Genomic DNA, 27580 nt, shown 5'->3' with positions numbered 1-27580 from the left:
AAGTTGAGTGTGCTTTTAACCTTTAGTTTGTCTAATTTGAGCAAAATCAAGCAAAAACCTGAAAAAAAGATAAAATAAAAGATTAAATTTCAGCTTTTTTAAAGTGCTAATTATGACACCCTCTGACCCCAAGTCAGGATAGGACCATTGATCAACTATTTAAGTTTAAAAACCTACTGTTTTATTTTAAAATAAATGTTTTTAAAAATTGTGTACTACATGTACATCATGAGCAAACTATCATGAAGAATTTGAAGATGGTTTCAATAAGCATTGAAGACCCAGACCTTCGATCTGTAAACAGTAAAACACCCTCTTGTGATCTGGGACATCTGGATTGTTTCATGGTAAATAAAAACTCCCTCATAGACTGTACAGTCTATGTTTCCATACAGGTCACAAACATGTACAGTACCTGGTACAACATATGTAGGCCTACATTGTACAAAAACATAAGTGATAGCATGTAGTACACATGGGCCTATATACTGAGAATGTGGCAATAATTTTTACCCGCTTTTTTGTGGGTACGTACCGCCGTACCGGTACCCTAATCCACTCCACCAATACCCAGTTTCTTTCTATTGACCGAGTGTGCCAAACTTGTACTCCAATTGTCAACTTTACTTTTTAAGCAAACTTCAATCATTCTTGAATAAATTCATCAGGTCTGAGTGTTAGCAGCATCATCTTCAATGCAATGTTCATTGTTCATCCACACGGCAAAGGGACTCTAGGGGCATGGCAACGTGTGCTGCCGGACATGGGTTCATAGTGAGTGGGGGTTACTGATGGCATTTGCCGTCGGTTACTTTTCCCCCGATTTTTACTGAAGTTAATTTCTTTAAAGTTGTGTTTAATGTACCGGTACCCTATACATGTACCTTTGGGTTGTTAAAGTTCTTCTTTAAAACATGAATTCACATTTAATTATTAAACCATTTATAACTCCAACGTGGCAGTGACATCAACGAGTTGATGCAGCTGTTTCATGCGCACATCTATGCGAGGTCTTGAAGCCTGTGCATGATTGTAGTCCAGGACAGGTGACAGAACTTGTCATACTAACCTGGGAAAGTTCTAGGGTCTGCCTACCGGTACATAATTAATGCAAATGTTGATATTGAGATCCACCATGTGCAGAATTTTGCCTGCGCATCATTTCCACTGCTAATTTGATGGTGCTAATGGGCTATTTGATCTGCTTAAACAGCTGGATTTAAACCACTTCAAAAACTAATGAGTTGACAATCACTCTTGTTACATCACCATTTCCTTTGATTACTCAAGCATAATGTTGTACAATGCAGGTGGTGAGTGCCACGTAATTCTCTAAATTCAGTACATTTCCATTGTCAACCGTGTAATTGAATGGGATTATTTTGAAATTTTAAAACCCTTAAAATATCACAAGTAGCCTGTCTATGTTTTATAATACAAGCTAAAACCATTGGGGTTAGATAATGAACCCCACACGTGACAAAACTAACCGAGTGTATGGAAAATGCCATACATGTACAGCTGAGCTGAGCGGTTTATCGTTTCTCTCCACTCATCATGCCACTCGCCGCCTGGTACAATGGTGCCATTGATGCTTTAAGTTATAATGTACAATGTAGAAATATTATCAGTTCATATTTGCAGGTAATATTTACAAGCCTGTGCAGTGTGCACTCTACACCTCCAGGATCCATCCTTACACCTAAATTACAGAGACTCAGGTTCACTTCAGGTTCACTCCAGAAACATCGCAAAATGTGCATGTTTGTCTGGGTCTGGGTAAGCGCTGGTGATCGTTGATCACAGACAAGTGGCAAAGTCTCCTCTCCTTCTATGCACGGATGACCAATGGGTCAACCATTGTCAAGCGTGATTGTAAAACACTGCTGTGTTTACGATTGGGGAACAGCCCTAGTTGTACTGTAGTAACTACAAATTTAGAACGTTTGAGGACTTGTTCTCAAGTTGTAGATACTCCCGTAGGGTGCCTCCAGGGTTTTATTTTGGCAAGTTTGCATTTACTGGTAAAATACTCACTTTAGAAACCTGTGTCACTTCTGTATGTCATCTGTGATTGCTAAACTTATTCTATGCATCAGCTTTGTTCAAAGAAATATTTAAAAAGATGATTTTTGAGCGATTTTTAAGAGCAGCGAAAAGTCCACTCCACGGCTATGTACATCTACATGTGAATATGGTGATGAATGCACGCTAAATCGCGGCGACACATACACGTAGCCCCAATTATTGGAACTAGGAACAGCCCGGACCACAGAAGAAATTAAAAAAACTTTAATGCATTGAATTAAGTAGGCCTATAATGTAATTATGCTTCCGTCAATTGCAAGCCCGGCTACCAGGGACCCGGGCACTGTAGACACAATACCCGGGACTGTCACCCTGAAATTACCAGAAAGTACGTCCCCGGTACCCGGGACTGTACCCGGATGTACAATCAGTCCTCCCGGTAGCGGGGCCATGAAAATACTTAAATTTTGGATTTGCTGAATAAAAACATTAAAAATTAATACAGCACTTTGAAACCCGGCTGGCATGGGCGGGGACAGTACCGGGGGTTTCACCCACAATTTGTGCCCCGGTACCCGGGACAATACCCGGGGCATAGCGGGATTATTACAATTGGCTTTGGTAATCTCCCCCGCTACGTCCCTGCTGTGCCCGGGTCCCTGGTAGCCGGGCTTGCAATTGACGGAAGCATTATAATAATTATACAACATGTATACATTTAACAGTACACAAATGCTATAGTATATAGCGGTCTGTGGCTTTGCAAAAAAGTCATGGGAAATTTGCAGTTGACTGACCAGAAATTTACTTTTTTTTTTTTGCCCTGATCACATCCATTGCATCATGATCATGAACATTTGTGTTAATACGGTACTATTTCCAGGAACTGTATCATATGTTTGGGATCAAAGTAACTACAGGCATCGACAGACAGGTATGTGCACATCATAGTCTAGAATTCATGAAACACCTACCTCATAGGACCATGTGCAGTCTATCTCTGCAAATTTCTTCACACATCTGCCAACTTCAACATCTTCATGCGTACTCCAAAGATTCTTCAAACAATAGCTTATATGTGGAGCAATTTTCTTCAGCGTGTCTCTGCTAAATATCATCCCTGGTCCACCCATACAGAAATTATCGGCCTGACCCAAATTCAGAAGTCCAAGCTCTTCAACTTTGCCCAGACCTGCTTGGCCAATGAAGAGTGTCTGGGAACTATTGAGAGATCGCAGGAAAGTTTCAAGCTTATCTCCCCGTACATAAACATCATCATCTGTTCTCATGAACCATTCATATTTATCAATATAATTATCATGTATATATTTCAACATCATAAAAGACTTCTTCTGGGGCGGATATGAATCGTCGACTCCCCGTAAACTCACAATAGGTAGATTCAAATCGGGGACAGCACTTGCAGACCCCCCGCTGGAGAAGAAATTAACTCTGCCGGGTATTGTACGAGCCCACGTTCGATTTACAGCCACAGCTCTTGATCGGAGGTATTTTTGAGCCGTCATTACTCCTACAAATATCAGATTCTTGGGTGGGTCTGGGGGTTCTGTGGTTATCTGTGAATACTCTGAATTACCATCTCCAATTAGAGAACAAGCTCTACTACCTCTCCCAGTATTAGCCCCGGTAGGAACAAACTGTACTCTCAACCACGTCGCAACAGCAAAGCCAACAACAAGACTGAAGAATACACTCCATAACTCTCGTCGTCCGGGCCACTTTGATCGCCTCATTCTAATGCCGATTTCTATATTCCACGCTACTCGATCTCTGAATAATATAGGCGTAACGTCGCCTTCCCTGTTGTCAACTCCATACATGCATCTTTGGTAAATAATCAACCATTTTCTCGATGAAAAAGCAGAAGGTAAAACTTTTGTACGTAATCAAAACACAAGACAGGAAACTCTGAAACGTCTACACGGCACCGCCATCTTTGACCATATGATTGGTTTTGACGTCAACAATGTTGCCAGTTTGTTTTATCCACGATGTACTTATAATTGAATGTATGAAATCACAAACAGGTGGAGAATAGCAAATTGCAAAATTGATGATAGGTAGGCCTACATAAATTTATTTATAAGGGAATAAAAATAAATGATTTAAAATAAATAAATAAATAAATAAATAAATAAATAAATAAATAAATAAATAAATAAATAAATAAATAAATAAATAAATAAATAAATAAATAAATAAATAAATAAATAAATAAATAAAAGAAAGAATAACACCATCATAAAGTACTTTGATTTCAATTTCAAAATCGCGTATTGTGACCGTATTAATAAAATCACAATAATTACATGCTATAAATAATTACTTTTTGTTTGTATGAAGGCAATACTGCAATGTGGCAAGTTGTATGCTAGTTAGCCTGTACTGTTTACTCAAGTCTATAAGCACAAAGTGTCCAGAAGAATATCTTTGCCTGCTTTGCACTACGTATATCGCACAAAGTAGGTTTACTTTAAAGACCCATTCAGTGATTTGCTCATCATGAGGATCGTAAAAATCATCAACATTCCCGATTTTACACCTTTGTTAGTGTTATATATACTAGATGAGCTAACATAGCCTACTAGGTTAGTGATTAACCCGAAATCCAAAATAAGACAGCTAGTTACAATATGTAGTAGGCCTTCATGAATCAGTGATTTCTCCAGTAGAGAATTAGCTACATGTATATCAACTTTGTCAATAATGCTGTTTCCATTCGAGTGTTGTTTTTGCAAAAAAAATTATTTCAGAAATAGCTAATGACAATTTTAATGACTTATCCTTCACTTTTTAATGATTTATTACAATTTTGAATTTTTTTATATATATACTTTCGCTAGGATCACTGAATGGAACTTCAATATCCAACATTTTATAATTTAGGCCTAAATCATAAAATGCAGTGCATTTTGTGAGCGCATGCATCGTACTTAAATACAGTATTTTTTTCCAAACTGGCAACAGGAAAACTAAAGCGAAAAGTTTGATGGTTTGATACATGAGGGGGTCAACCAAAATATGGACACAGTCAGGTACAGTCAGCTTGTTTCGGAAATGAAAATGAACACAGAGAACCTGCAACAAAATAACACAAATTAATACTGACGGTGTGATATTATTAAATCATTATTATAATGTATAAAGATCGGTGGTGGTGACTTGCTATAAAGTATTGGCTTGGAATTTGGTACCGGTAATTTATATGAACATGAATGTGTTGATGCAATTTCAAATTGATCAAAAATGGTCAAATAGGCCTACTAGTAGCTCAAATTTCGGGAAAAAGTCGTAGGCCTGAAAAGGTTAAATTCATCATCCAATGTCCAAATGAATAATTGCTGACGTCACCATAACAGCTGATGATATTATGTGCTAGTAGTGGTAGGCCTACAGTGGCATTGATAATGAATAAAGAACTTAGCCACAAGAAAGATGAGATAGCCACAAAATATAACAATTCTGATGAAAGTGTTTTCAACATAAATCCATAGCATTTTGGGTATTCCCATGATTCCAGTGTGTCTTCTAGATGAGGGTCCTAGAATCTTCGGTGCAAAAAAAAGATACCAACTGACATAAACAGGTCCACACCTTCTATACACTTAGAATGAAGACATAGACAAGTTTTATATATTTGGCTAAAGGTGATAAGACTAGGCCTACATTAATCATTGGAAGGGTACCTGCAGGTAATATGGGACCATTAAGGACGTTTAGCTTATTTGCATAAAAACTAAAGAAGATATGCCCACAAGAGATTGTTATGATGAACAACCTGTCCTTTGAACAGGCAATGTTACCTTGTTTTTATGTTTGTTTGGACGCTATGACGTCAAAATGACGTCATCGTCAAGTGTCCCATATTACCTGCATGTGCAGGTAATATAGGACACTGTGTTATCTCTATGGTGAAAATCAAAAAGTTCAGAAAATCACTCTTTTGTTCTAAAAACATTTTTGTTACATGATTTTGAATGTTAAATGCAAATTTCTACAAGAAAATTCAATTTTCTAAATAGTTTTGCTTTTCGCATTGACAATGCACACAATTTCCTATGTGTCCCATATTACCTGCACCCATTCAGTTGAAAATCAGAGAAAATAATCATTTATAAAAGGAAAGTGCCACTTGTCATTGGAAATTTACCTGCTGATAAGCTTAACCCATCACCTAAAGATCATAAAAAAGGACAAATGCCCCCTCAGTACCAGAGTTTTTGGATACACAATCATAAAATGTGACGTCATTGATTTTATATCAGGCCAAAAAACGACATAATTTTTTGGGCAATTTCACTCTTTAAGAGTTTGATACACAGACTCCAAAACTGCATTTCTAGAAGCACAATTGATGTCTCTAAACACTTAACAAATCAACTTAAAGTGTTTACCTTCTCTAAGCTACTTTTTGTTAAAATGAAAACAGGTGTCCCATATTACCTGCTGTCCCATATTACCTGCACCTACAATTATTCAGTGGAAGCATCTCCCATAGAAGATCATCTCACGGCCACTATTATAGGTCAAGATCTTCAACGTGTTTTCTGAATTTAAGTCATGAAAATAGGATCTCGAGATAACTTAAGTGGATGGGTTTAGGCTACAGTTAAAATACTGACGCCGTGAAAATTGAACAGATTTCATGAGTTCTTGAGATCCTGAGCTGCCTTTACTATTTCTTTATTTTTATATCTTTACTATCTCTTTATTTCAAACTGACTAAGTCAGGAACACAAGAAGTCGGGATTTGTGATCCGGGTTGTGATCACACGATCCTGACTTCTGCATGCGTTACCGGGTACCTGATAACAAATAACAAAAACGGGAAAACGCAAGATCATGAAGATCGGAATCGCATAATATGACAAAGAAGTGGGATGGAGGAAAGACAGTGGTGTAGGCCCTAAATTTCTTTTTGACATGGGGCTGGGTGGGGTTTGAAAATATTTTCTTGAAATCCAGCACATTTTGGCGACAGAATAAGGTTATGGTACAAATGCGCGCGATGCATTTTGCCATATTGAAGCTAACTGATGAAATATGATGGGGTTACGTGAGGTTAAATGGCCAAATATGAGGTTAATGTGTTCAGAAATATAACAGGCGTCAAGATTGGAGGGTGGTGATTGTGGGATGATTGTATGGACCATCCCCCTAACAAAAATATTGGGGGATCTAACCCCAACGCCTATGGGGAAGACCGGCACCAACACTACAGTACAGAACAATTCTAACGGTCACCAATACAAATCCAATCAAGTTTGCTACAAACTAAGCATTCTCTCATTACTTCTGAACTACCTCTGATCACATGCACTTAATGTGCTTGTTGAACCACCTGATCGCAGTTATTATTGAGCTATACCTCTGATCACAGTTCCTGTTGTATACCTCTGATCACAGTCCTGTTGAACTACCCTGGGTCGCAGTAACTGATGAACTACCTCGGATCGCAGTTACGTCTGACCACAGTCAATGTTGATCTACCCTGCAGTTACTGTTGAACTATACCTTAGACCCTCCTTCGGGTCCGTGGAGAACGACTGGTAATGTAGATTACATAGCATTAAAAATCAACCCAATATCAAGTCCTACATGTAACTCGCCAATGGGACTTGATGGTGTTGCTGTAACTCGCTTGCAGGACTTGATGGTGTTGTCGTAACTCGCTTGCAGGACTTGATGGTGTTGTTGTAACTCGCTTGTGGGACTTGTTGGTGTTGTCGTAACTCGCTTACGGGACTTGTTGGTGTTGTCGTAACTCGCCGATGGGACTTGATGGCTTTGTCGTAACTCGCCTTTAGCTTACTTCGTGGGGGGTAATTGACAAAAAACCTAATCTCAGTGGGGGGGGGTAACTCGCCTTTTTAACTCGCTTTTCTATAACTCGCCTTTTTTTAACTCGCCTAGTTACAGCCCCCTTCTGAGCGCATACTGCACTGTTGAACAACACCTGATCACAGTTACTGTTGAATTACGCCTGATCACAGTTAATGTTAAAGTACATCTGATCACAGTTAAGCCTACTCTACCTCTGATCACAGTCCTGGTGAACTACCCGGATCGCAGTTACTGATGAACTACCTCGGATCGCAGTTAATGTTGAACTACTCCTGATCATGATGCAGTCATGGTCCATGGCAAAGGCGATTCGACCTTTGTGGCATTAAACCCAGTTAACAGGAAATTAATCCAGTAAATCGATTCAGTAAAGCAAATAAGCTCATGCATTCGATCACTAACGGCAACCAGCTTCGGTCGATTACCCCAGCTGCAGCGTGTGTAAACTCTAATTTGCATAGAGGCTGTACGTGAAATTATTGATTGGCTCCAAACAAAGGATTTGAACCGGTGCACGTAATCATGGCGCAGTGCAGTCCATTCAATCAAATGTTGTCATCAACCTATTTGATCGCAGTGCATTGTTATGTGTGTGAGACGAACTGTCGCGGTTGATTGCAATCAAACAAACGATGTCTTACGTATTACTTTGTTCCGTGATGAAAATCGTGATGTTTTATTTAATCACTCTCGAAAAATGTATTTCTTTTGTAGGTCTATTACTTTGTTTTGTGATGAAAATCGTGATGTTTTATTTCATCACGCTTTAAAACAAACGATTTCTCATGTATTACTTTGTTTCGTGATGACAATTTTGATGTTTTATTTCATCACTCACGAAAAATTGATTTCTTATGTATTACTTTGTTTCGTGATGAAAATCGTGATGTTTTATTTCATCATCACGCTCTAAAACAAACGATTTCTTATGCATTATATTTGTTTTGTGATGAAAATCGTGATGTTTTATTTCATCACGCTCTAAACAATAATTATAGTTACATGCATTTCAAGAAAAAAATCTTATTAAAACGGTAGGCCCTATGTTGTTTAGAAAAAATGTAGAAAGTGATGTAGAATGATGATGATGTCGATGATGATGATGATGATGATGATGATGATGATGATGATGATGATGATGATGATGATGTCTCCAAAAGTGTCCCGGTTTGTTTTTCTTGCCCTAAATCGTGCGTATCTATTAATAAGGCACTTCAATAATCAATAATCAGTCCCGTGACGGCCTCCACTAACTAGCTACTAACTTGGGTTTATGGGCGCTGATATTTCATGTTCACTGTCACTTATTTATCAGAAAAGTGCGACCCTTTGTCAATCACCTACAGTACCCAATGTCGGCATACTATATAAGACACTCATCATGATGATTGCCAGAGAATAGTTAAGATGTAGCTTGTACCGTTTTTTTGTGGCATCCTTCAGAAGTGAGCAGTCCGATACCAATATTTTCGGTCAAATCTCCATTCAATTAACACGGGGAGTTGGCTAGCTATGCCTTGCCCTCACTCATATTTTACAAAAGTGCGACTATTTCTGAACATCTAACCTAGCTGTAATTTTAGGTCATGTTAGAGAAATATATTTGCTAGAAGTTTGGAGAATACCTAACATATTGGCTGGTTATTTTTCACACAGTGATGTTAACTAGGCAAGTGCCCATTCTTGCAACGTACATCATTTGTAGGGGTCACGCGTCAATGGTGAGAGCACTGTGTATTGTGTATAGGAAAACGGACAGTAACTGCAGTATGAGTAGCAATTACTGTTGAACTAGGCCTACATCTGATCGCAGTTACTGTTACGTCTGATCACAGTTAATGTTGAAATACCCTAATCATAGGCCTAGTTACTCCCTCTGAGCGCGTACTGTTAAATTACTTCTGATTGCAATTACTGTTGAGGTACCTCTAATCACAGTTACTGTTGAATTACCTCTGATCACAGTTACTGTTAATCTACCTTTGATCACAGTCCTGTTGAACTACCCCGGATCGCAGTTACTGATGAACTACATCTGATCGCATTTACCGCTGAATTTCGTCTGATCACAGTCAATGTTGAACTACCCTGATCGTAGTTACTGTTGAACTACATCTGATCGCATTTACTGTTGAAATACCTCCGATTACAGTTACTGTTAAACTACTCTTGATTGCAGTTACTGTTGAATTACGTTTGATCACAGTCAATGTGTCTCTGATCACAGTTACTGTTGAACTACCCTTGATAGCAGTTACTGTTGAACTACTTCTGATTACAGTTACAGCATGTACTGTTGAACTACCCCTGATAGCAGTTACTCTTGAACTACATATGATCGCAGTTACTGTTGAACTACCTCTGATCACAGTTACTGTTGAATTACGTCTGATCACAGTTAATGTTGCAATACCTCTGATTACAGTTACTGTTGATCTACTCCTGATTGCAATTATTGTAGAATTACATCTGGTCACAGTTACTGTTGAAATACGTCTGATCACAGTTAAAGTTAGTAGAAATCTACGGTTCTGTGAACTACCTCTGATCACACATACTGTTGAATTATATACTTCTGATCACAGTTAATGTTGAAATACCCTGATCGCAGTTACTGTTGAACTACTACTTCTGATCGTAGTTACTGTTTAAGTACCTGTGATTGCAGTAACTGTTGAACTACCCCTGATCGCAGTCACTGTTGAATTACCTTTGATCACAGTAACTGTTGAACTACCTATGGTCACATTTACTGCCGTTGAACTACTTCTGATCGTATACTGTTGAACTACATCTGATCACAGTAACTATTGGAACTACCTCTGGTCGCACTTACTGTTGAACTACTGATCACAGTTACTGTTGAACTACCGCTGATCGCAGTCACCATTGAACTACCTCTGAATACGGTTGAACTACATCTGATCACAGTAACGATTGAACTATCTCTGGGCGCACTTACTGTTGAACTACCCCTACCGCTGATCGCAATCACTGTTGAACTACCTCTGATCACAATAACTGTTGAACTACATATGAGCGCAGTTACTGTTGAACTATAACCGCTGGTCGCAGTTAAGCCATATTAATGTACGATCTATTATGAAATTCGTTAATTTTTTTCAAACCTGATTTTTTTTGCATATTTGTAATACAAATATATACACATTTCCCAACTTGCACCTAAATGGAATCGGCCAAATTTGTTGTCTTTGTAGGCCAACAGAGCAAAGTTCGACATAAAGTCATAATTTATTTTTTTAAATATAACTTTTCCCATAGAACTGCATGTTAAATGGCCAAAATAGCCAGCGGGGTTTCTGTCACTTAACTTGTTATTTCAGCTTAAAAAGGACAGCAACTCTTCCGGGCAGTTATTACTAATATTATTTCAACATTTTGAATAAAGAACAACAAAATTAAAATTGGACAGAAATCGTACATTAAGGCTTTACTGTTGAACTACCCCTGATCACAGTTACTGTTGAACTACCGCTGATCGCTGATACTGTTGAACTACCCCTGATCGCAGTCACTGTTGAATTACCTCTGATCACAGTAACTGTTGAACTACCTATGGTCACATTTACTGTTGAACTACTTCTGATCGTATACTGTTGAACTACATCTGATCACAGTAACTATTGGAACTACATCTGGTCGCACTTACTGTTGAACTACTGATCACAGTTACTGTTGAACTACCGCTGATCGCTGATACTGTTGAACTACCCCTGATCGCAGTCACTGTTGAATTACCTCTGATCACAGTAACTGTTGAACTACCTATGGTCACATTTACTGTTGAACTACTTCTGATCGTATACTGTTGAACTACATCTGATCACAGTAACTATTGGAACTACATCTGGTCGCACTTACTGTTGAACTACTGATCACAGTTACTGTTGAACTACCGCTGATCGCAGTCACCATTGAACTACCTCTGAATACAGTTACTGTTGAACTACATCTGATCACAGTAACGATTGAACTATCTCTGGGCGCACTTACTGTTGAACTACCCCTACCGCTGATCGCAATCACTGTTGAACTACCTCTGATCACAATAACTGTTGAACTACATATGAGCGCAGTTACTGTTGAACTATAACCGCTGATCGCAGTTAAGACATATTAATGTACGATCTATTATGAAATTCGTTAATTTTTTTCAAACCTGATTTTTTGCATATTTGTAATACAAATATATACACATTTCCCAACTTGCACCTAAATGGAATCGGCCAAATTTGTTGTCTTTGTAGGCCAACAGAGCAAAGTTCGACATAAAGTCTATGTCTTCCCATAGAACTGCATGTTAAATGGCCAAAATAGCCAGCGAGGTTTCTGTCACTTAACTTGTTATTTCAGCTTTGAAAGGACAGCAACTCTTCCGGGCAGTTATTACTAATATTATTTCAACATTTTGAATAAAGAATAACAAAATTAAAATTGGACAGAAATCGTACATTAAGGCTTTACTGTTGAACTACCCCTGGTCACAGTTACTGTTGAACTACCTCTGATCGCTGATACTGTTGAACTGCGTCTGATCACAGTTACTGTTGAACTACCTCAGGTCACAGTTACTGTTGAACTATCCTTGGTCGCAACTTCTGTTGAGTTGAACTACCCATGATCACAGATTCACAGTTACTGTTGAACTAACTCTGATTACAGTTACTGTTTAAGTACATCTCATCATAGTCTCATTACATCTGATTACAGTTACTGATGAGGTACTCCTAAATTTGGAGGTCGATTTGATTGTTACTGAACTCAAGACATTGTCTCCAACATTGTTATTGTTGCCAATGGATCCGAAAATAGTTTTATTCTAACAAGAATAAATGAAAATGAAAATCACATGAGTAAAATCTGATTTCGAAATTATTGACATAATTCTTTATATAATAATAATAATATATTAATCAATACCTTAAAAAATCAGTATTATCTGCTAGCATCATGAACTCATTCAGAATTTACTTCGTGTTTTATTAAATAATTTTGTATTAGGTTTTTAGGGGCATATATAAATAACTTTTTCCTTTCATTTTAAATCCGAGATGTATGCATTCACCAGAAGAATAAGGGAATCTACTTTCGTAAAAAGGGGCTTAAACAATCAACGCTGCGACAAAGCTATCGTTTCTCTCGATCAAGTATGCGACCCACTGCTCAAAACAAAAACATTATCGCTTCCGGGAAATGTCAACAAGCCGTTTCGCGGGAAAAGCAGTGGACCAAGTCACTTGTGATCAAGCCATCGGCCCCGATGGCGAAAGCGGCAGTCGTGAGTACTCATTTAATGGATTTGTCAAGCAAAAATATTTGAATTATCCGTGATATAGAATTATAAATAATTTGAACCTCCCAAAGGAAAGTAGTGCCTTTCTTGTTAAAGTTGTCCTATACCTGGAATCTGAATTATGATTACCACAACAACATGTTTATAGAATCCCGCAACGGGCCGCGTAATTTGTTTCATTGCAAAGTTGTTGCAAACATTTTAAAAAAATGTTCAGCCAAAATTCCCGGGGTTCACTTGGGATATTATTTGGTACGCATGTTCGTCACAAAAAAACGTCAGAATAGTGTCGAATTTTGACCTACTGGCATCGACGACATCTTAGGAAAAGGGGTAACTTTTAAGGGTATAATCTTGAACGTTAGGGTTTTAATTTCAACTAGTCTTCGACGTTAAGGCTCATTTATTTATGGGGATGGTTCCGCAGATGGTACTCAGGTAGGTCTACACAAGTAGGCCCTCTAATAAACCAAAACAAAGAAAACTAACCAATATAGTTCCAATGTATTTCCTTTATTATAGTTTTGTCATATTAAGTGAGAAAACTGTCATTTCACATACCATTTAAGGGTCCATGCCTCGCGCCACACCATTTAGGGGGACAATTTCTAATATCTTAATTTGCTACCCCCGAATACGCCATAGGGTCGAATTTCTGATTTTTTTTTAGATGCTGTGGTACCACTTTAGTATGCGAGTGAACCCCCGGGCCAAAATTAATCAATTTTATGCAAAAAAACCCGGCTGATTTTACATGATTTTAGCAAACTTAACAACAACAACAAAATTCTCCTCAAATTCTGGGTCGGTCGGGCCCGTAGAAGAGAGTTTTTTTCGTCAACTTATTACGAGCGTTCTCCAAGATTTTACACCTAGGGCCCCCTATATGCGGGCCTATATGTATTCTACCGGTCATTAAACTTTCGAAATAAGGAGAATTACACGATTATGTAATCTTGATCTTTTTCCGTCACACAATATGTGCATTTATATTTCATTTCTATTACAAATTCTGTTGTACCTGTGCAAAACGGTTGTAGCATCATAGTGCCTACCAAAAGGCGAATCGGTATAAATTAGTAAGTAACATATACTAATACGGTATAGGCCTAATATAAGAGCTTATAAGCTGATACCATTTCATGGTTCAGCAAAAACTATCACATCCTTCATAAGCTTCACTTATAATGACCTTATAATATGAAATATTTTTCAAACACTAATATATAGAGTGTCCTAACTTACGGCCAAATGGAATCCCCATTGTATTTGTAGGTTTACAGAGCAATATCGACATACAGTTGTATAATATTTAGTAAATTAGTCCCCATAGAAATCCAAATAAGCCACTGAGTTTCTTTCATTTCAACTCGTTTTTTCAGCTTACAATAGACATAATTATTTCAGCATTTTTGTAAAGTAATACAATTAGAATTTGCTGAAGAGAAAAGTTGACTCTTCAAGTGAGTCCCCTTTATTAACACGGCATCATTTTTCTTGTAGGCCCATACATTTCTTGAAAGTCTATAGATGCATGATACATTTAAAAATTATTCCCGAAGGTAGGTGGTCTGGTGCTGTCGTCGATGGTGCGATAAAGGTAGGATAATATTTGTTGATCGTCGACAAAATACTGTCGACATCAGCACTAGTATATTACACTTTTCACAAACTTCGAATGAAGAATGTTTAGTTATCTGCTCGCTCTCTCACTCTATTATACTTGTAGGCCGTATAAAAACACCCATTCAGCTTCTCACAATTTATGGATTCCCGAAAGTAGTGGATGTCGACGACGTTCCCTGTAAAACAAGTAATAATCAAAAAAAATATTATTACGACATACTGTCACGTAAATATGTAAAGAAATCAGTATTTTCATTTAACTTATAAGGGCCCATCAAACTGCAGCAGTATTTCACCATTATACGAAAAATCAACAATCACTAATAATCATTTTAAAATAATACATAAATGTTCCCCTCGTTTGTCCGGGCTTTTGTCCATCACTCATTTCCATACAGCCCGGGAAGGTGGGCGTGGGTTACCCGAAAATACTTTTACAATACAATAGTGATTTTTTATATAAATTTATATTATAGGCTGTATCGGAATACTAGTAATTGGTAGTCACACGTGTTCATGTTTAAAGCCTAACGCATAGAAATGCAACATTGGTTCATATTGGAATGAACACATAATAGTTTTATGACCTTTCATAACAACAATCTGAAAGTAAGGTGGATTTCACATTCGTAGAAATGGCCCGCTAGTCTTGTTATTACAACTTATTCAAATAAGTGAGGACAACTTGAAAAACATCGTCTTGTTGATATTACTTTACTTGCTTCGTCAAGTAGACTCAAAGGTCCATTCAGTGATCCCAGTACAAGTGTAAACAAATTAAAAAAAATGTTTATAAATTGCTTAAAAGTAAAGGATAAGTCATTCAAATTGTCATTTGGTATTTTTGAAATGAAAAATTTTGCAAAAAAACGAAGAAAACAGCAGTATTGACGATGATAAATCCTCGTTCAATACACGTAGCTATGCACTGTCCTTATTTTGTCTTGAATACACGGCTTTTGGCTGAACCACTTAGTACTGTAGGCTCCCGGTGGGTTCAGTCTTCACTGACAATGTCTATGCATGATGGTTCCAATTAGGGGTACTTTTCAAGAAATGTTCGCGGAATTTTCGAGGACAAAATTGTTCGCGATTGTCCAAATTAGGGGTGTTTTGGAGCAAAATTGTCCTTGAAATGAAAAATAGGGTGTATTTCTAAGACTTTCGTCCGCGTTTTACTGCTACAGTTTTCATTATTGTCCTCATTTCCCCGTGAAATAGGGGGTAAAATTCAAAAGCGTCCTTGAAATGGTAAAAATAGGGGTATTTATTTCGGAAAAATGTCTTTGATTCCTCGTGATAAGGGGGTGAAATGAAAATGCGTCCTCAAAATGATAAAAATAGGGGAGGTATTTGGGGGAAAAATGTCCTTGATTTCGCGCAAAATAGGGGGTAAAATTGCTGCAAATGTCCTCGATTCCCCGTGAAATAGGGGTCATTTTCAAATCCTGGAACGGTCATACGTCCTACCTTTAAATACAAACTGAACCCACCGGGTGTAGGCTACGGTATATCATAAAAAAAAGCACACTGAGGTCTATATGACAATGACAAAGATACCAAAATCTGAATTTTGATTATTTTTACGATCTTCCGGATGCGCAAATTACTGTATAGGCCTTTAAATATGAAAATAGTTCATGAAACTATACACAAATGCCACACTAATATTGTGTGAGTTTAAAATTTGAAGTAATTAATTTTTATTCAGTTTTAATAACCCATTCAATTAAGACTGTTAACAAATTGATCTTGAGTTGTCATCACTGTTAAGTTTACAAAACTATACCGTAAAACTCGATAGTTAGCATAATGTGCTTATTATCGTGCACTTTTGAAAACATGAAATTGTACCAAAGTCCGGCAATTTACCAACTGAGCTAATGGGGTTGAGACACACATTTGCAAGTTTACTTGTTCGTATATAACTATGTGTGTCGATGATTTGCTCATAAGTTGTCATAACCGTTTACACTTATAGATGGCTTTTCATGTTTGCATGTTTCAAAAGCGCTCGATAGTAAGCACATATGCTACGGTAACTATCGAGTTTTTACGGTATTCGTTGGCATAAACAGAAACGTTGAGGCAGCGGCTTACCTTGAAATTTCTACGTAAACCAAATTATAGATAATTTGTTTAAAATTATGTTTAACTTGTATTTTGATGTGTCAGTCCTGACGACTGAAACCACTAGAAACTGATGAGTATACTATTCATTTTGATACAGCCTGAATAATTCTCTCCCCCCTCTCCCATACCCCACTCCATAAATCTATGTCTAGCCCCCCCCTCTATCACATAAGTTGACTTACATTTCTATGTTCCGGGTTGTAAACAGCGCAGCCCACCTCATCGCTTCTATCTTTACAGTGTATGACACCATCACAAAGCCATTCGAACCAGATACATTGATGATTGTCTTCACATTTTATTTTACCCGTTTGACAAGTAAAATGATCTGTGGAAGAAATATGTAATGTATCTTTAGTATGCTGGCTTCACGTAGAGAGATTACACCGTAATCTGCTAATATGACTTTACCCATTTTAGACATATTTTAGCTCATAATATTGTAACAAAACATATTCTAGACTAAATATTTTGTAAAATCAGTGAGAAAAACAAGCAAGGACTTTCACTGGTACCAAAACCTCCATCATTGAGGTAAATTTTTTACGTAATATCAACCAAAATTTTGGATTTGTATAAAATAATTCTGAAAGTCCTATTTATATCTTCATTTATTCTATCATAAAATTGAAAATCATCTCATTGAATGCAAATAGAAAGTTGTTACAGGACTAAAATTTCCCTGCAAAAGTTTTTCCCGAAAAATGTCCCCGTTTGGCAGGTAGGGCATAGAGATGGTATAATACCTACCACATCGTTCTTCATCACTGCCATCTTCACAAGCTCTGATGCCATCACATTGCCCCATATCAAGATAACACTTCTTTCCATCCCTACACGGTAAAGTATAGGAACCGGTGCATAGTTGCCAATCAGGGTGGTTGTATCGCTCGTTAAACGAGGCTTGTAACCGTAGTTCTGTATAAACATGGAAAGAATATAAAGACATATTTGAAAAGAAAGAGCAACGTATACCAACTAGATGTGGGGAAACATTAAGTAAAACCAGAAAAGATCATCATCAAGGTTCTCTGGTAAAACACAGACCGTAAGCAGAGAGGGACAATAAAGACCAAAGTGTACACGAGGACACCCGGCCCCGTCAGTCCGAAACAGCGTCAATCCGAGCCCCCGTCAGTCCGAAAACCCGTTAGGGTTATAAGGTTAACCCTAACCCTATAACCCTAATCCTAACCCTTACCCAAATCCTTACCCTAACCCTAATGGGTTTTCGGACTGACGGGGGTTCGGATTGACGGTATTTCGGACTGACGGGGAGATTCCAGGCACACATGAGTAGAGGTAAAGTTCAATAGCCAAAAAATACAAATTCAAATTTACAGAAACTTAAGATATTGTAGATAGAGTAGACCTACCTGTTTTTGTTGGTTTCATGTCCTTATCATTGCATCCCCATTCATCACTGCCATCGGTGCAATATACTGTTCCGTCACACAGCCAATTTACGTCAACACATTGGAAACCATTGTTGCACTTCGTCCATCCATCACGGCACACATGATTCTCTGTAAGGAACATGGTTATCGTCAAATAACGTAACAAAGTAAGATGAATATCATTATAAGAAAGGCATGTTAAGCCGGTGGTGAGAAAAATGACGAAATTAAATCTACAGTAAATCAACAACTGTATACGCAAAGTGGGGTGGATTTGAGGATATGAGCTCTAATACCGGTAATAACACGGTCATGAATCTGTTTTGGGATTTAGTGCGACACTTGCACAAAATGATGGTGTGAAAAATTATTGTGGTCATTTAAACGAAAAAAGTTCATTCCGACTGTTTACGAGAAAAATAAAGTTAAAGGCATGGTACATAGGCTATACTGCAATGTGTTCATAACAATAAACTGCTTTAATGGATGAGACGCGATACTGTCGCTATCAAAAATGATGAACAGATTTAATATTCATTTTATTATGTTTATCTACCTGGATGACTGAGAATATTCACAAATTTATAAACTGCTTTAGTATATCGTTTTTAATACATGGAATCTACTTTTTTTTAAATATATTTCTTACATAAAAAGTGACGAATGAGACTGCACCAAATAGGGCTAAGAGGCCTACTTGTTTTATAAACATGATAAATAGCGTCTTATACAAAGGTGTTGCTAGAAGCGCAACATCAATGTCAAATGCAAGGAAAATTGATCACTGAAAATGATCACACACCATGAAGACAATCAGAAAATGTGATGAGACAGATCATTCATTACTTTTTTCCCACCAACCCACCCCTAATATTTCCTTACCACAGTTTTGTTCATCGGAGCCATCTCGGCAGTCCGTTACAGCGTCGCATCTATAGTTACCATCGTAGCACTGTGGAAACTTGGAGCATTTACGCATTGTTGGCAATGGACACCTTTGTTCATCTGCGTATTCAAATTGAACAATTTTGCCATCATTAATTGTATTTGATAAGGGAAACAATTAGTATCATAATTTGTCAAGGTCTGCTTTATTTTTGGGCGGCCCACAGCTTAGAATAAAACTCGACCCATTTACAGTCATGAAATCCCTAAATCGAGAAGCAACAAGGTGGCTATTAATTAAATTAACAATGAAATTGATATTTGCTATTGGTCTGCAATTCTTTGAAACATGGATGTCAAGTAATGTATTGTATCATTTCAATGTAATACCTTTTCTTTATCAATGTATGCAAATAACACAATCATACTCCTTAATTTGGTAGAGCTTTTGTCAACAATACATTTGTCATTAACGCTATTATTGCTTCACGGGTACCCAGGGCATGGAAAGTGAACATTGCTTCCAGTATTATATGACTGTATCATGTCAGTACAATACCGTGATCTTCGCCAATGTATGCAAATAACATGATACCACTCCTTCTTAAATCTTTTACAGCATTTGCCAACAATACACGGTAACTATCATTAATGATATTATTGCTTCACGGGCACCAAGGGCATGGAAAGTGAACATTGCTTCCAGTATTGTATCAATGTATCATGTCAGTACAATACCGTGTTCTTCGCCAATGTATGCAAATAACATAACACTAATTCTTAAATCTTTTACAGCATTTGCCAACAATATGCTATTATTGCTTCACGGGCACACAGTGCATGGAAAGTCAACATTGCTTCCAGTATTGTATCAATGTATCATGTCAGTACAATACTGTGATCTTCGCCAATGTATGCAAATAACATGATAATACTAATTCTTAAATCTTTTACAGCATTTGCCAACAATACACGGTAGCTATCATTAATGCTATTATTGCTTCACGGGCACACAGGGCATGGAAAGTGAACATTGCTGCCAGTATTGTATCACTGTATCATGTCAGTATAATACCGTAACCTTCGCTAATGTATGCAAAAACATGATAATACTAATTCTTAAATATTTTACAGCATTTGCCAACAATATACGGTAACTATCATTAATGATGTTATTGCTTCACGGGCACCCAGGGCATGGAAAGTGAACATTGCTTCCAGTATTGTATCAATGTATCATGTCAGTACAATCCCGTGTTCTTCGCCAATATATGCAAATAACATGATAATACTAATTCTTAAAATCTTTTACAGCATTTGCCAACAATATACGGTAGCTATCATTGATGATGCTATTATTGCTTCACGGGTACAAAGGGCATGGAAAGTGAACATTGCTGCCAGTATTGTATCACTGTACCGTAACCTTCGCCAATGTATGCAAATAACATGATAATACTAATTCTTAAATCTTTTACAGCATTTGCCAACAATATACGGTAGCTATCATTGATGCTATTATTGCTTCACGGGCACCCAGGGCATGGAAAGTGAACATTGCTGCCAGCATTGTATCACTGTATCATGTCAGTACAATACCGTAACCTTCGCCAATGTATGCAAATAACATGATAATACTAATTCTTAAATCTTTTACAGCATTTGCCAACAATATACGGTAGCTATCATTAATGCTATTATTGCTTCACGGGTACAAAGGGCATGGAAAGTGAACATTGCTTCTAGTATTATATGACTGTATCATGTCAGTGCAATCCCGTGTTCTTCGCCAATGTATGCAAATAACATAACACTAATTCTTAAATCTTTTACAGCATTTGCCAACAATATGCTATTATTGCTTCACGGGCACACAGGGCATGGAAAGTGAACATTGCTTCCAGTATTGTATCAATGTACCATGTCAGTACAATACCGTGATCTTCGCCAATGTATGCAAATAACATCATGATAACACTAATTCTTAAATCTTTTACAGCATTTGCCAACAATACATGGTAGCTATCATTAATGCTATTATTGCTTCACGGGTACAAAGGGCATGGAAAGTGAACATTGCTTCTAGTATTATATGACTGTATCATGTCAGTACAATACTGTGATCTTCGCCAATGTATGCAAATAACATGCTACCGCTCCTTCTTAAATCTTTTACAGCATTTGCCAATACGGTAGCTATATTATTAACGATATTATTGCTTCACGGGCACCCAGGGCTTGGAAAGTTAACATTGCTTCCAGTATTGTGTCATTACAAAATGTAATACCCGGACCTTCATCAAATGCAAAATAACACAACCTCACTCCTTCTTCTCAAGTTTTTTTAAATATCTTTTATAGCATTTGCTAATTTAAACACGGTACACGGTAGCTATCATAAATGCTATTATTGCTTCACGGGCACCCAGTGCGTGGAAAGTCAACATTGCTTTCATGTATTGTATCATGTACCATATCAGTTTAATATGGTGATCTTCGTCAATGTATGCACCGGGAAATAACATAGTGATGTGTGTCATTAAAAGGTTGGTCTTAACTCTGGAATTATGGAAACTTTTGGGCCTCATAACTGCTAACTTGGTTTAAAGTATATAAAAATACACATATTTAGAATAGCAAATACTTCCATAAAAATAAATAAATACATCTGGAATGAGGACAAATTGTGACAAAAATCCAATTTTCAAAAAATATATATAAATAGCAAGAAATTATTTTTTATTCAAAAAGAAATGGTCAACTTTGAGAAATATTCACCAAATATGGTCAAAACTGATCAAATAAAATTTGTAGAAAAAATCATTAAAAAAAAATCATAATTGTCGCACAAATTTCAATCATATTTGGCGCAGTTGGTCAACATTAAAGAAAAAAAGTTTCCTAAATATTTTTATTTGTGAAAATTAATAACAAAAAGAAAAATGACTGATTTTGTTGTTGTTGCTGTTGTTGTTGTTATGGTGCCCAAAACAGATTTGGATACCAAAATGTTTTGAGGACATTTGACCTACATTTGACCTTACAGATGGATTTGCAAAGTGTTTGCAATTTTTAATATGTATAAGCCTACTTTTATATAGGCTGCTTCATGCCAACAATTTAGCAGTTATGAGGCCTAAAATGTTCCATAATTACAGGGTTAGGACGAAACCCAGGACGTCAACATTGCTTCCAGTATTGTATCATATATCAGACTGTGCAACATCAGGATCTTCATGAAATGCAAATAACACAATCTAACTCCTTCTTCTCAAGTTTTCTTTATAGCATTTGCTATAACACGCTATTATTGCTTCAAGGTCACCCAGGGCGGGGAAACTACATCAATAGCGTGAGCTATCACCAATGTTATCGTTAGTTCAAAGGCACCCAGGACGTGGAAAATCAACATTGCTTCCGGTATTGTATCACACTAGTGCAATACCATGATCCATCATCAATGCTATTATTGCTTCAATAATGGTACCTAGGATGTGAAAAATCAACATTCACTAATGCAAGCATCAAACATGTCAAATGTGCATTTTCTGCATGTGACCTGTACGGTTTCTAATCAACGACCTGTTAATTATTTTGTTTATCATTAATTTTGTATTTTATTCCTAGTTTAATATTAGACATGTTTGTTAAAATGACGAATAATATGTTTTTCCAATCCAAAACCACGGGTCGCAAATTCAGTTTAAAGAAGCACCCATTGTGCATCCCATTATTCGGAATCCTGAAGCCCCATTCTGCAATTTCTAAAAGTCAGTCAGGCTTCCTTAGCCTGTGTATTAAACTTAGCCTGTGCATTAAATTAGCATTAAATTAATTGTATTCTGACAACACTTTTAACATTTGTCATTATGACGGTTACTGCTGTGGCGAGTTAATATTTATTATGACCACATTTTAAGAATAAGTTTGCAATGAAATATTTTTTGTGTAAAAGCATCATTTTTTGTATATAAAAGCATATCAGAATATCAACTGTACATCATATATAACGATTCGTGACACCCAATCGCGGTACAATTGATTTAGTTTAGAATGCCAAATATTTATTTTAATTTTATATACGCCAAATATTTTTGTTGAATTTAGTGAAAATGAAGAATGAAAAGATGGTTAAATATCTATATAAAACTTCCGCAGAACCCCGCTAAAGATCCCGCTAAAGGTTACTGTTTCGTTTTCATGGTAATCTAATTCTGAAATTAACTTTGGGGCTCTATGTGGAATATCTGTGTAAAGTGGAAGTAGCGATCACATCTTCACGAGAAAACATGTATCTTTTTTGAAACTTTCATTTGAGGGAAATGGGGCTAGGCGAATTTATGTATGGTTTACTGACTCACCGCATCGGCGTTCATCTGAGCCGTCAAAGCAGTCAACATAGCCATCACACGACCAGGTTTTCTGCACACATTGTCTGTTGTTATCACACTTTCTCCAACCACTAATACACCGATGCGAATCTTGAAAAACAAAGACATGAGTTAGTCAAGTAGACCTATATCAAAATATATATATATGATATACAGTTAGTTGCTATAATACAAATATATTTTGTATCTCGAAGCACGGACATTAGTTTTTCGTGATTACATGAATACAACTGGTGTTTCGCAGGCAAGCTCTGTTGAGTTCCTCACAGAATCTTCCGTTAATAATAACGTATCTGTTTTAAGGCTTTACGTAACTGGCCAGCTCAACTTTTCTCAAAATATTTTAAGAGATATCTCAAGAACCACTGAACCAATACAGGGCTTGTTTGTATTAACTTTAGTGCCTTTGTGATGGTGATTCCAAACATGATCAATAATGATCATATAAAAAGTACAATTATGATATTATCAAAATTGCTAAACAAAATTTGGAACTTCTCCTCTGCAGTCGACACCGTATGGAGAGCATTAAAAGATGCATTTTAAATTTTATTTTATTTTATTTTTTCGGGGTTTCACAACCCTGCATGGATGACCCAATAAAGCCTCTATTGAAGCTTATTTCCATTGGGGTCCTTTTGAACACCGGGACGGTTTGGGAACAGTCAGGGGTTAACACCCTACTCTTTTCGACAAAAGACGGAGTAATTTCATGATTCATTTACCCAATTCTAAAAAACAAAACATGGATTTAATCTACAGAGGTTGCCAATTAATTCCAGTCATTTTTTCCTCGAGTCAATATTCCAGCAAATCTACCCCGCCGGGAATTGAACCCGGGACCTCATGCACTAAAGACAAGTACCCTAACCATTAATTGGTTATTTATCTCCTGGATATCATTGAATGTTCTTAATAGTCAAGATGACTCTTACCACATTGTTCTTCATCTTCAGCCATAGGACATTGAAACTTGCCATCGCATCGTTGCTCAATTGGAATACAATCTGAACTATACGTACATAGGAACTCATCATCGTTGCATGCAGACTGTGTCGTTACCTCCGATGGTGTGGTAGTCGGAATAAAAATCCCGTAGGCTGAAAATTAAAACGGAACGAGATTTACCATTGGTATATAGATCATATCCTATACTGAAGAGTAAAGATGAGCAATACAATTGACAGTAAATAGGCCTAGGCCTATATGCATTTGTAGGATTGTAGATAAATAATTCAAACATTTTTTGTTTGCTTGACAAATCCATTCAAGGAGGATTTCGTGATCCTAGCATCCTCTTTTTACGTTTTCAGTAGATATGGGTCCACGAAAAAAGCTTATTCCCAAAATTTCAGTTGTTTCCTAATATGCGTATGACACGGCTCCATAGACCACAATAACTGTTGTAATTTCGTTCTGCCCAGAACGAAATTCAGATTTGACGATATAATCTGCAAGAAATTTTTGGTACATAAACATTATGTGGCCAGAGGTTTCCAGTGGTATAAAAATCTCAACTTTTTTGAGAAAAGTGGGGGATGAGGCTGTGAATCGCGAAATGCCCTTTTAAAATGAGTACTCATGACTTTAAAGCTTTTGCCATCGGGCTGTCAACAAGCTGTTTCGCGGGAAAAACAGTGGACCAAGTCACTTGTGATCAAGCCGTCATCAACGTATATGACGAAAGCTAAAGTCGTGAGTACTCATTTAATGGATTTGTCAAGCAAATGAGGATAAAGTGCCTTGCCCAAGGACACAACACGTTGGCACGAGCGGGGCTCGAACTCGCAACCTATGGATTATGAGTCGGGCGCCTTATCCACTCGGCCACACGTGCTCCAACAAATTTACTTTAGTATAGTGTTTCTGTATAATATCTGAGGTTGGTAAAAATAACATTTGCTCAATACCAATCACTTTAATAACATACAATTTCAAGCAGTAACCATAAAAAAACAAATGACCGAGTACAGCTGATTGACATTAAGTATTCAATAGCCGATAAAAAGGCAGCATATATCATGATATAGGCTACACTCTTTAATTTTTCATTATTACAGTAACACATCGCATGTTCTTCATTTCCAAAGACATAATGAAACATAACAGTTTTAAAAAAATGATGGAAAACATTATGTGTCAGGCATTATGTACTTGGGAATGTGTATTATTACGCACTCAGAAAATTTAAAAACTTACCAGCAAAAAGCGTCATAAGTTCGTTTAGTTCTTGTTCACTTAGCTGTGAAAATCCATTATTTTGACCAGCCCTCTTCTCTCTCTGATGGGATACCCTGTTTTGGTGTTCATGATTGCGACCATGGTGTATTACTGATGGCAATTTTATAGCAGAACTCCTTTGTGACGACCGGTTAGAAGTTTGTAGACGCCCAAATGCGATGGCAGGTAGTACGAGTATTACCCACAGGGAACCATCCATATGTAATGCGTGCATTGCGCAGAAATCAAGCACCACGACGAACTTGAAAGTAACCCGCACCTTGCTGCTTCCTTTTATCGTATGAGTTATGCGGGGGTAGTAATACTATGAATCAGTCAGTATACGCTACTAGTTGCAATTGTAGGAATTGTCAATATATTCAAATACAATGTCTGAATATTAAGATATTATTAACTCTATTGTATAATGTCTTAAACACATGCGCAGAAAAGAAATGCGAAATCACTTGTGTAATTTAAAATAAAGGGCGTGTTTCTTTTCGATCCTAGCTATTATTTTAATAATTTTTATATAGCGTGTGTGCGTAGGTCGTATTACATCCTGTTAAGCAGTCATATGACTTGTATTTTGTTAGGGGTATTGCTATAATAAAATAAATTTAATAATATTTAACTCCAACATTATCCCTTTAAAATGAGACAAGATATTAATTTTTCCATTAAGATTGACAGAGTTATTAACAATATTGAAACTGATATAATGAAAAAAGCATGATTCTGCATTGACTTTATACAGTCCCGCCCCCTAATCCGCCGCCCCCTAATCCGCAAGCACCCTTGGCACATTTATTTTTTTCATCATTTCAATTTTATTCATAATACGCATAATAAAACAGATATATTGAAAAGGAACACAGCACAGCTAGACAGGAGTCTCAACCCAGTTTCAAACATCCGCAGACATATTAAACAACAACACCTTACGATAAAATATTATTGCATGTTATAAAGGACAAATATTGTTTTTTAGAAAATATATCTTGCATACAAAAGTTGACAGGGGTCCGCCCGGAAACAATTGCACTAAAAAGAAAACATATTATGGTCTATAAAAGGGGCATTTTTTAAATCGACCAGTCATAGTCATATTTTGAGTAAAAAATTGAGTATCAGATTGTACGTTGACTGAGAGATTTCAGCAATTTATCAAAGACCCGGTTCATTGTTTTTTTTTTTTTTTTTTTTTTGAAACCAATGGGAAAATGGAACCCAGAATACACTTGTTAGAGCTTGTGATAAGACCTCTGCTGCCTATTTCAGTACAAAATAATTTTGCGTCATAATTCTGTTCTGGCAAATCATCAGTTAAACTAGCGTATTTATTTTGTTTGTAATCATGGGTTTTGTTGAGCTCAATAATGATGATGGGTTTAGAGCTTTCGTTTACGAAAACCAGATCTGCATGGTCTTTGCTGCGTGGGAATACCAGGAGGAATTGTGGTACCAGCAATTTTAGTGGCACCAGCTAAGTCACAGTAGAATTTCCAGGACTGGTCACTGATATCTTTGAGAATGGTCCATGAATTTGCGGAGAACAGAGTTATGACGCCAACTATGCCGACCTTGGTCAAGCATGATTTTACAGTGATTAAGGACATGATAAAGGGTCTCATGAATACTTGATAAGTTTCATTTGGTATTTAACTTTTTCCCCAACGACTCATGATTGTTTTTGGTGGGAAGGGTGTCAAGGAAAGCAT

General features: G+C 37.0%; 2 protein-coding genes across 2 annotated transcripts in view; both read right to left on the bottom strand.

The window, feature by feature from the left end:
- LOC140153291 (chondroitin sulfate synthase 1-like) overlaps positions 1 to 4007 on the bottom strand; it is a 49866-nt gene extending 45859 nt beyond the window's left edge. Inside the window, 1 exon segment of the mRNA XM_072176000.1 lies at positions 3003 to 4007. Coding sequence (XP_072032101.1) covers positions 3003 to 3869 — 867 coding nt within the window. The 5' untranslated portion in view covers positions 3870 to 4007.
- A 10227-nt stretch (positions 4008 to 14234) lies between these two features.
- Positions 14235 to 26111, bottom strand: LOC140151892 (uncharacterized). Its single transcript, XM_072174209.1, has 8 exons — positions 25839 to 26111; positions 24575 to 24739; positions 23610 to 23729; positions 19246 to 19368; positions 18343 to 18492; positions 17717 to 17884; positions 17149 to 17294; positions 14235 to 15009 (listed from the first exon to the last, which is right to left on the bottom strand). The coding sequence occupies exons 1-8, from the start codon at positions 26092 to 26094 to the stop codon at positions 14971 to 14973; spliced, it is 1167 nt and encodes a 388-aa protein (XP_072030310.1). The 5' UTR covers positions 26095 to 26111; the 3' UTR covers positions 14235 to 14970.
- Positions 26112 to 27580: the final 1469 nt, after the last annotated feature.

Source organism: Amphiura filiformis, chromosome 5 (assembly GCF_039555335.1).
Source record: "Amphiura filiformis chromosome 5, Afil_fr2py, whole genome shotgun sequence".
NCBI classification, from domain to species: domain Eukaryota; kingdom Metazoa; phylum Echinodermata; class Ophiuroidea; order Amphilepidida; family Amphiuridae; genus Amphiura; species Amphiura filiformis.
The sequence above is the reverse complement of the archived record's forward strand: the minus strand, read 5'-3'. Positions and strand labels throughout refer to the sequence as shown.